This window comes from Vitis vinifera, chromosome 5 (genome assembly GCF_030704535.1).
Source record: "Vitis vinifera cultivar Pinot Noir 40024 chromosome 5, ASM3070453v1".
NCBI lineage: Eukaryota > Viridiplantae > Streptophyta > Magnoliopsida > Vitales > Vitaceae > Vitis > Vitis vinifera.
In genome coordinates, this window is record NC_081809.1 from 15,880,973 (window position 1) to 15,891,730 (window position 10,758).

The 10,758-nt window shown below is 37.3% G+C and overlaps 2 protein-coding genes across 4 annotated transcripts; one reads left to right on the top strand and one right to left on the bottom strand.

Moving 5' to 3' along the window:
• The first annotated feature begins 1,363 nt into the window (after positions 1–1,363).
• Positions 1,364–7,472, top strand: LOC100252046 (probable calcium-binding protein CML22). 3 transcript variants are annotated; one of them, XM_010652053.3, is made up of 5 exons: positions 1,364–1,625; positions 6,232–6,453; positions 6,567–6,769; positions 6,859–7,033; positions 7,136–7,472. In XM_010652053.3, exons 1-5 carry the CDS (start codon positions 1,610–1,612, stop codon positions 7,246–7,248), a joined length of 729 nt encoding a protein of 242 aa, XP_010650355.1. In that variant the 5' UTR covers positions 1,364–1,609; the 3' UTR covers positions 7,249–7,472. The 3 variants fall into 3 exon arrangements, with proteins under 3 accessions (XP_010650355.1, XP_002266666.1, XP_019075830.1); XM_002266630.4 differs by having other exon boundaries at positions 1,365–1,625; positions 6,232–6,471; XM_019220285.2 differs by lacking the exon at positions 1,364–1,625 and adding an exon at positions 5,826–6,026 and having other exon boundaries at positions 6,232–6,471.
• On the bottom strand, positions 7,460–10,479 carry LOC100257175 (receptor like protein kinase S.2). The gene has a single exon (XM_002266583.4). It carries the CDS (start codon positions 10,257–10,259, stop codon positions 7,776–7,778), a length of 2,484 nt encoding a protein of 827 aa, XP_002266619.1. The 5' UTR covers positions 10,260–10,479; the 3' UTR covers positions 7,460–7,775.
• Positions 10,480–10,758: the final 279 nt, after the last annotated feature.

The following is a 10,758-nucleotide window of genomic DNA, read 5'->3' on the forward strand; positions in this document are numbered from 1 at the left end:
ATTAGGTGTTGTACTATTAACCTTTGCCACAAATTTTTAAAAATTTGGATGTTTGGCAAATTTTAAGAAACACTTTTAAAAATTTTTTAAATCACTTATCATATTAAAAAATCACTTATAATGGTGTTTTTTTTTTTTTTTTTTTTTTTTTATAGAAATACTTGATAGATGAGATTCTCTTAAAAATATTTGTTGAGAAAGAGTAGAAAGACTATTATACCGCAACACTTCCAGTAGAAATGCTTCAAAGAGAAATACCGCAACATACTCTTATTAATTAACCTTTAAGAGTGTGTTTTGTAGTAATTTTGAGAAGTATTTTTAACACTTGAAAAAGAAAAGACAATATTTTTCAAAATCATTGCCAAACACACTCTAAGAGCACATTTTACAATGATTCTGAGAAATATTTCTATAATTTTTAATACTTGAAAAATAAAAAATTTTAAATGTTACAAAAACTAAAAAAGTAAAAATACTTCATATAATAACTGTCAAACGCATTTTAAGATGATTATAACTATTTTGACAATGTTAATATTCAAAGTGTTTTTAATAAAAAAGTTTTCTCAAAAAGTATTTTTAAGATAATTATCTATCAAGTATTTCTAAAAAAACAATACAAGTAATTTTTTTTAATATTATAAGTGAATTTTCAAACTTTTAAAAATGTTCTATAAAATTTGCCAAATAACCTAACTTTTTTTCAAAAATGCTTTTGAGACTAAGAACACTTTTTAAACTAACAACGTTATCTAAAATCACCACCAAATAGGCTATAAGAGTCTGTTTGATAGTAATTCTAAGAAGGTTTTTAACTTTTCTAACACTATAAAATTTTTATATTTCAAGTATTAGAAAAAGGTAAAAACATTTCCTAAAATTATTGTCAAACACACTCTAATTTTAAAGATTTTCAAGTTATAATCTATTATTTTAAAAATATTTTCTACTTGTTTTTAAGTTTTGATTGTTTATTTTTATAAATCTTGATTAATTTAAATAATTATTTAGGAGATAAAAGACAAATAAGCTTTTATTTTTACCTTTGTTTAAAATTTTATTTAATTATTAATTATTAAATATTTTTAATTCTTATAAATTGTGAAATATATCAAATTTTGCTTTAATCAATCTTTTTTTATTATACAATTTTTGTAAATAATTTATTATTATTATTTTTATAAATTTTAAATATATAAAATTAATAAATAATATGGGGGAGGTTGAGTCATAATTACGTAATTTTGACATAATTAGATAAGTAATTAGGAATTGTAGTTAAATGATATGATGAGCTCAAGCCTAAAGCTATTATTAAAACTATTATTAAAGTTTAAAGCTAAACCAAAGAAGCAATTCCAAGGTTGTTGAGAGTCTTATTAGAGAAGCGGAAGAGGGAAGCCCTAGCGTGCGGTTATGACAGTTACTTGTGGGGGGAATGAGGTATGATTGCACTGGAAGCTATTGTGGCATTTCCACTTGGTGGAGATATGCTTTTTTATCTTCCTCCTCATAAACCCTTTGGTGCTTCAGTAGCTTTCTCCCCTACTTGCCCTCCTTCATTCTCTTGGTTTTTGAGGCTTCAACTTTCGTCCCACCAAAACCCATGAAACAATCAGTGGGTGAGTCTTTTTTTGTTTGCTTTTCAACTTTTGTCTGTGTGTGTGCATATATACCATTCAATCTCTCTGGCTGTTATTTTCTTTGAAATGTTAAGCAATGCGCTTCAAGCATCTTAATGTATGTTTGGGTTGCTGAGCACCGAAAAGACCTTTGGAAACTTCACTTTTATGGCCTATGTTGTTTTGGTTTATACCTTAACAGTTTTCCTGCAGTTTTTCATACATTTTCTCATCTACCCAACACAGCATAAGTGAATAATGCCTTAATTATATTGAGTTACGTTTATCTGTTCAGCTTCAATTTCTGGCAATTTTTGTGATATGTATTATTGTACATTTCCTGGCTTTGTTCAGTATTAGCATTTTATACAGGATTAAGGGTTTCTGGGTAGTTGATTGATATGATTCAGAGTAATAGCAATCCTCAAAACAGAACTGTGATTTGTATTGATCTCTAGAGTTTTGTGTACATTCATTGACTGAAACTGTCTTATATATATGAATTAATCCTTGTTAATGTAATTCTTTTCTTTCTTTGATTTGGGCTCATTTAGAGCATGGCTTGATTAAGAAAATTGATTACAGGATGCCATGGTCATAATTTTCTAATTGCTTCCATTCTTAGAAGATTATATGGATTTAGTTTCAAATTTATTGGGGATTCCCATAGTTCTATCAAGTTGTATACAGAAAAATTTCATGAAGCAATGATGTAAATTATGAACTTGTGGTAAAAATATGCATTGAGGTTGTTAGTAGTCCGGCAGTCTGATTAGTCCTATCTGGATGGTTTGGCCCTGCTACACTGTAATAAGTAAATTAATGAATCATAGAGAGCATAAATGAGGTCCAAATAGCATATATACATACATATATATATAGATAGATAGATATATATATACATACATACATACATACATACATACATACATAGATAGATAGATAGACAGTTTGGCCTTCCATTAGGTTTTGTACTCCCTCTTTTCGCCTACTAAAAATACTGGTATATAATGATTCATGATCATTTCATACCTGTTGAATGTCCAAAAAATTTGTCTTGGTTGAAGGTATGCTTCATAAGGATAAAAAACCATCAAGCTGCAGTTTAATCTTATTTGGGCGGCTTCCAAAGTATTTTGGGGGTTGAAGCCGGCTGAGTTGGAGTAGGATTGTTTATGTTTCAAAGAGACAATCTTTGAAGTTCTTTAATGTACCCTAAAGGAAAAAAGGAGGTAAGAAAATGAAAACAAAGACTGGAAAAAGATGCAAAGATGTTTACTGTTGCCTGTTTATGGTGGGATGAATTGGAGTCTTGACAAACAATGTGCCTAACAAAACAAAGTAGCAAATCAGGTAAACCTATCAGATACAATATGAAGGATGTGGTAGAATTCATATTTCTTCTTCATTTAATGGATAATGTGCTGGCTTTAAAAACCAGTTTATGTTCTCATGGGAAGCAATGGTTCTTCCACAAGTGTATTTTGCTTCTTCCAAAAATGAACCATGATAGTGCATCCCAAACAATAATTCAAACTCTTTTCTTGTTATGTAGAGCACTTCTACATCAGAAAAATGGGCATTGAAACTTGTGTTTTATTTATTTAGTATTTTTTTTATGGACAACAAAAGGATATATTAAGAAGCACCGAAAAGAGGAGCTGCACCCTGTGTATACAGGCAGTATGCACAAAACATGCCAAAACAAGCACCAAACATATATAAGGTTAGCCTGCAAAAACAAGGCAAGCTAACCACAAGGAAGAATATCTAAGAAATCCAAAATTGAGGGGTTCTCCATTTCTAGTGAAGTGTGGGACCCCTCTAGTAGTAATTTAATGAAGAACTTCTTCAATCTTTGATCTAAGAACTCTTCATAATCAAAAGTCCTTCAATTGCACTCTTTCCAAATATAACAAAATAAGCAAATTGGAGCCATTCACCAAACTATTCTTTTCTTCTGATCTAGCCCCTTAAATTTCCATTCAAGGAGGAGATTTCTCACTAAAACCAGAAACATGCAATTCAAGCCAAAGACTGATAACAGAAAAGTCTATAGCACTCTTGTTTTATCACAATGAATTAAGATATGATAAGTTGATTCTTCACTATCTTTACAAAGGTTGCATCTGTTGACCATAGGTCATCCCCTCTTCATTAATAGATTTACTGTTAAGATCTTCCCTCAAAACAACTTGCCATGCAAAAAAACATGTTCTAAAGGGAGCTTGGGATCCCCAAATCTCTTTAGCTAGAGTAATTTAGATGTGATTAACTGATTTTTCATTATCTTTACAAAGACTACATCTATTCAATGGGTCATCCCCGCTTCAATTAACATATCTATTGTTAAGACCTTCCCCCAAACAACTTCCCATGCAAAAAATCATGTTCTAAGGGGAGCTTGGGATCCCCAAATCTCTTTAGCTAAGAATGCTAAATTACTCTAAATAAACTTGACATTGAAATTTCCCCTCCTATAATATTTCCAAAATAAAGTGTCCTCTCCTTCTTGTACTTTCAACGGGTAAATAAGCTCCAGAAATTGGGTCATCTCCTTTGTCTCGTAATCTCAAAAGGATCTTCTAAAATGAACCTCCCAATGGCCACCTCTACCTCCTCCTCCATCCCATAAATCTGCAACTGCAACGTTTTTGAAGGGGGCTATTCTAAAAAGCAAAGGGAATACATCTTTCAGCTTAAACTCCCCTGCCCATCTATCCCATCAAAATCTTGTATGTCTACCATTTCTGATTTGGATAGTTAATCTGAGACTGAAATTTTCCCAACCTCTTCTAATGTTTTTCCATATGCTCATCCCAAAAGAATCCGTCACCCCTCAAGTAGTCCATCCCTCTTCCAGCTCCCCAAATTTTCCATGTATAATCTTCGTCCACAAGCTCTCCCAATCAAGAGAAAACCTCCATAACCATTTGCCTAGCAAGGCTTGAGTAAGACCCTCCAATTTTCTTAAACCCTATCCTCTATAATTCTTATCCTTACAAACATCTGACCATATTCACCAAATGGATCTTTCTTCTTTCTCCCTTATCTCTCCACAAAAAGTCTCTTTGAATTTTTCCTAATCTGATCTTTACTCTTTTGGAAATTGCAAAGAGGGGCATAAAATAAAGTGGGAGGCTTGATAGGGTGTTCTTAATAAGGTCTAGCCTTCCTCAGTGTTCTGATCCTCCATTGAAACTTCTTGTTTGAACTTCCATTATTAACTTGTTTCATACAACGGACAAGCTCAGTTAAGCCTTAATGTTGAGCAATAACTCTACTATGTAACAACTGTCTTGGTAACATATTTTGATAAATATGTTAGATCCCGCCACAAATCCAATGGCAACAATTACATCACTTAATGACTTTTTCATTGACATATTTTCAACTAGTGAGCCAGGTCTATCATGAGGTATACTTTTCATCCTTTATGAGGCAACTGCTAGCTGAGTCTTGAAAGTAACACAATCAACTAGATTTCTTGACAATTTATCCTGTAGTGAAAGAATAATCAGTGTTTCTATAGTGAAGTGTGCAGTATAGATTGATGTAGTAATGAGACTTCTCTCAGACAACAAATATCTCCTTACTGAGAAGGGATATTTTGGAATTAATATCCAATTATAATCTTTCTAGAACAGGGAGATATCTAGCTACTGTAGTGAATGCCAAGATCTGAAGTGTTTCTCAAATTTCCTTAGGTGATAAACTCCAAAACTTAGGAGTGTATCTTCTAAGTCTTCCAACTGCATAGAATATATTTAGGTTGTCTAAGTTACCATCCATTCACTTGCTTAACATGTTAATTGTGCCTGACCTGTTAATAGCTGTTCATTTACTGCTTATTGTGGTCCAGTAGAAGGTTGTGCCGTGTGGGTGTCAGAGCATCTGAAAGCATAACAGAAGAGATAACTTTGACAGCATCTGAATCTCTAGTGAACTAAATGGAAGCCTATTATTTTAACTCTTATGCCTATTTTTAAATTTATGGGTTTACTGAATAAAAGCCCTGGCTTAATAGTTAGTAATACTTACAATGGTCTCCCAAGGAAAAATTCCTTCCTCTGCCCATGCACCTAACGCATCATCACCACCCTCACATACCCTTTTTTGTTTTTGACCTTTAACGAGAAAGTGAGAAGATGGGTGGGGGCTACAGTTGTGGGCTGTGGGCATATTAAGTAGTGGAAAGAAAATTCCCTTTTTGCTTCTACAATCTAGTTGCTTAAATAAGTGAAATTGTGACATATTGCTTTTCTGGGTTATTTAAGACATTCTGGAGAGTATCCAAGTAGGGCATCTGTAATTTTTTTTTTTTTTCATGTGTTGCAGTCTCCAAATAATGAAAATTCCCAGCATTTCTTCATCATATCCCCTGATTATGCTGCTGTGGTGGTAGAAACAGTATCAATATATTTTTTTTGTCATTTTTTATTCCCAACCTTGAATGACAGAAATGTTTTTAAATGTATTGTGTACCTTTAGGTGATGAAATTTTGCCTGACAAGTGAAACACCTGGGATATGAGATTTAAAATATAATGTAGTTTCATCTTACTTGCTTGCTTACTTTTGATTATCTTTTGTCTCTTGTTTTTAAGGCACATTTTACCCTCGCACTGCTCTGAAGTCCTTTTCCAGCAAAGTAGGAGTCATGCTTTTCCGCTGTGGTTCCTCAAACAAGTACAAGAAGTTGGATGCAAAGCTTGAAAGGAAAATGATGGAAGTCAAGAGAAACACATCAGGGCGTAACAATTTCAGATCATTTGACAGCATAATCATGAGGTTCCCTCAATTCAAAGAGGGATTGAAAAATATAAGAGGTGTGTTTGCACAGTATGGTGAGTTCAAAACTTCGGTGATTTTCTGTGGTTAAGCTTTTTGTAGTTCTGAGATGTCTCTGAGGAGGTTACATATCTTTCTCTCTGTCTGGTAGATGAAGACTCCAATGGGATTATTGACCATGAGGAACTAAAGAAATGCCTACAGAAACTGCAACTCCATCTTACAGAACAAGAAATTGATGATCTTTTCTGTTCCTGTGATGCTGATGGGAGTCAAGGGATACAATTCAATGAGTTCATTGTTATTCTGTGTCTCATCTATCTCCTAATGGAACCTTCCACCTCTACTCATCCTGTATCCCCAATAAACTTAATAATTCTTTTTTTATTTTAAATTTCTTGTGTCGGTGGCATGGGCTAAAATCATTTAGGGATATGTTTCAGACATCAAAGATGGGTTCACCACAGCTCGAAGCCACATTTGATACAATAGTTGAAGCATTCTTGTTTCTTGATAACAATGGTGATGGAAAGCTGAACAAAAGGGACATGGTCAAGGCTTTGAATGAGGCTTCTCCCTGCGAGAAATCATCTGCACATATTACTAGGACACGATTCAGTACCACCCATCTACAATGATTCTGCAGCTTTTATTTTCTCTTTATTTTTTATTTTCTTGTGAATTGTTTTAACCTTCTGTTGGTGATTCCTGTGAATGCAGAAGAAATGGATGGGAACAGGAGTGGGAAGGCTGGCTTCAGGGATTTCCTCTTTGCTCTTACTGACTGGGTTGGACTTGATGGTGATGAGGAAATTCCTATATCAGGAAGTTAATCTAAGTTCATGGGCAGCATAATGAGCAAAAAAACAACTCAAAGTGAGTTTAGATTTGGTATATTTGTGTGTACATATGCCAAAAATGTATTTAGTGTATTATTAAAAAATGTTGTTGCTGTATCATACATACACCATTTATGATTTCCTCTTCAAATAGTAGACATCCGAACCATCCTAGGACTTACTGCTATAAATTATCATTGAATAGTTTTTCTCTCTTCTGAATCTGCTCTTCCTGTTGTGTATTAATCATATTGGATTACTTAAGTATAGAGAGTATTCTGGCAGTGCTTAACCAGAAGTTGTCTAAATTATCATAAGCATACATCCAAAGGCACACTACCCCCTTGCTATTTACATCAATTACCTGAAGCAATATACAACAGCAGGAAAAGAAAAAGAAAAACACTAAACATTCTCAGCTATCTGGAAAATAGCTGATAAAGGAAAGAGGAACAAAAAGAGAGGAAAAAGAAAAGGTATACATTCTCTATCTGTCATGTCCTATATTTCTTTGGTCAGTTCTATTGTATTCCTAGGGCCTGGATTCTCTTGATCAACGACAAAGAACAAGCATTTCTTTGTTTCCATTCTTCTCTTCTCTCCTTGTTTTGCCTTTCTTCCATAAAGAATTTATCATTGCCATCAAGTATGCTTACAATCTGCCCCATACTGGGTCTTAATTCTGGTTTGGAGCGTGTGCATGCCATTCCTAGTTTAATCAGTCTCACCAGTTCCTCTTGATCATGCTCTCCATCTAACCTCCAATCAGCCATTTCCTCCAGTGGCTTTTTCCTTTCAGCCAATTCACGAACCCTCTTCACCAGTAACACGCCAGGCCATCGGAAATCTACTGCCATCTGTCCGGTAACCACTTCAAGCACCACCATGCCAAAGCTATAAACATCAGCCATTGGAGTTGCTTCTCCGGATTCCATATACTCTGGTGACATGTAACCAAAAATCCCCCTGACTGATCTGGTTGGGTCGGTGACTTGATGATGACCATGCTCATTTCGTGTCAAGAATTCCGCTAGGGCAAAGGAACTGAGCCTTGGATTCATGTCAGCATCAATGATAATGGCAGAAGAGGTAATGTTTCTGTGGATAACTTGTTCATCCCATTCCTCATGGAGATAAAGAATGGCGGAAGCTAGCGATTTGATAATGTTGTATCTGTGACGCCAATGCAGGGTGGAATGGACTTTCTTGTTATCTAGGTGGAAAAGGAGGTGGCTCAGTAGGCGATTTGACAAGTAATCATAGACAACAAGCATCTCTCCTTGCTCAGTGCACCATCCATGGAGCTGTACCAGGTTCCGGTGGCGGAGCCTCCCCAAGTTCTGGAGTTCATTTGAGAAACGTGCCCGCAGTGCTGGGCACGTCTTCATGCCAAGCCGCTTCACCAGAACATGGTGACCGTTGTCAAGGAAGCCATGATAGGCAGTTCCAAAGTCCAATTCTGCCGCCCTCTGAGATTCTGAGAAATTATTTGTTGCAGAGGCAATTTCCTTGTAGGATATCTCTTGTGGAGTTTGGACCATGGGGAAAATACTGCTTTGCTGGCGGCGGCTGCTGTTGGAAGAGTTTGTTTCGGTAATTCTTCCATTTTCTGCTGTGGCATATATGGTTTCTCCTGTGGCTGTGACATAGATGGATGAAGAGAATGTGGTATTAGTGGTGGTGGTGGTGGTGGTGGTGGTAGTAGTAGTAGTGTCTGTTCCGGTTTCACTTGGGGAAGATAAAGAGATATACAAAGGGTGGGATTGAAATGATGGGAGAGCAGGAAGCCTGGTGGAAGATTGGGAAGAAAGTGTTTCTACAATCCATTTCATGTTGGGTCGTGAGTGGGGGTTGTGGAGTGTGCAGAGGAGGCCCAGATGAATTAGACGCTCCATGTCAGATAGCCTGTAAGAACCGTCTGGCAATCTATTATCCCCTACCTGTAAAAGCTTCCCCTCATCGGACAGCCGTCGGATCCAATCAAGCAAAATGATTTGATCATCTGGATATGTGAGATCCACTGCCCGCCGTCCCGTAACCACCTCCAACACTACGATTCCAAAGCTGAAGACATCAGATTTTGCAGTGGTCATGCTTCGCTTTTGGAAGCTCTCTGGGGGCAAATACCCGATTGTGCCACCAATTCTGGTGGTCTCTGCCAACCGAAACTGATGATGCCTTATTGAATTGGTCTTGGTTTCAATTTCAATTTCGTGTTCCAGCCACCGAGCCAGTCCAAAGTCACCCAGCCGGGCATTGTAATGGGAGTCAAGCATCACGTTGCTGGTCTTCACATCCCGGTGTATGATCTGAGTTTCCAACTGCTCGTGGAGATAATAAAGTGCAGCGGCCAAGCCTCCAACTATTCTCCTCCGCCTCTCCCAGCCAAGAAGTAGTGAATTCTCTGGTCTCCGGAAAAGTATCCTATCGAGGCTGCGATTGGGCATGTAATCATACACAAGGAGCAACTGCTCTTCATGAACACACCATCCCCTCAACCTAACCAGATTACGGTGGCGCAGCTGAGCCACCGCCACCAATTCTGCCACAAAAGTTTTCTCAAACGGCTCTCCCTTCTCCGCCACGCACTTCACCGCGACCACCGTCCCGTCACTGGGCAGAACTGCTCTAAAAACTTTCCCAAAGCCTCCACTTCCAAGAACCTCATCCTCACAGAATCCGTTGGACCCTATATAGAGCTCGGAGAAACTGAATATCCTGGGGTTGTTCCCAGCAACGACCTTGTCAGAAACGTGCACGCCTTCCATGTCATGAAACACCTCGGAGGCCTGCTTCGTTAGCGGGTGGCAGTGACAAAAACTAGTCCATTTCAAGTCATGAAACCGGCTTAGGAAGTGTTGAAGAATGGCAAGAACCTGGGTGCCACACCCGCGACCGCGACCGCGATTGGGATTCTGTTTCTCGGTGGAAACATGATGATCCAGAGGGTGAATATCATTGAGCTCTGGGGGTAAGATGAAGCAGATGCGGTTGAGGCACTGCATGGTGGTGGTGGTGGTGGGTTCAACGGCACGGGGTGGTGGTGGTGGTGGACATGAATGGGGAAGGAGGGCTAGGAGACACGAGGATGGTACTTGATATGGAAATGGGGTTCGGCCTTTTTGGAGGTGAATGGTGCTTTTATTCAACCGTGGTAGGTTGCACAGTTGAATTGTATGCTAAGACCCGGCCCCGCCCCCAGCCCCAGTTCTGATGTCATCCCCAGAAACGAAACTTCTATTTTTATCCCCCAAAATCTTCTTTCAGAGCCTTCCTCACCACGCCTCATGTCTTCCACTCGCCATGGGACATCCACCCTTAATACACTTGGTTTACCAACAAATATTGATTTTCTTCCCTTGTGTTATTTTTTCCTCTGTTCTTCTATAGCCATTTTTTTGGGAGTTTTTTTAGTGCAAAAAAAAAAGAAATTAGTGTTTGAAGATGAAAGCAACTTCTAATAGCTTTTATGTTGGAATTCTCTCTACCCATTTCAATTTGATT

Coding starts and splice junctions, on each gene's coding strand:
- LOC100252046 (XM_002266630.4), top strand. Junction 6,770..6,858: donor CTTCCACCTCTACTCATCCT/GTATCCCCAATA, acceptor GATATGTTTCAG/ACATCAAAGATGGGTTCACC. Junction 7,034..7,135: donor TATTACTAGGACACGATTCA/GTACCACCCATC, acceptor CTGTGAATGCAG/AAGAAATGGATGGGAACAGG.
- LOC100257175 (XM_002266583.4), bottom strand. CDS start 10,259: ATGCAGTGCCTCAACCGCATCTGCTTCATCTTACCCCCAGAGCTCAAT.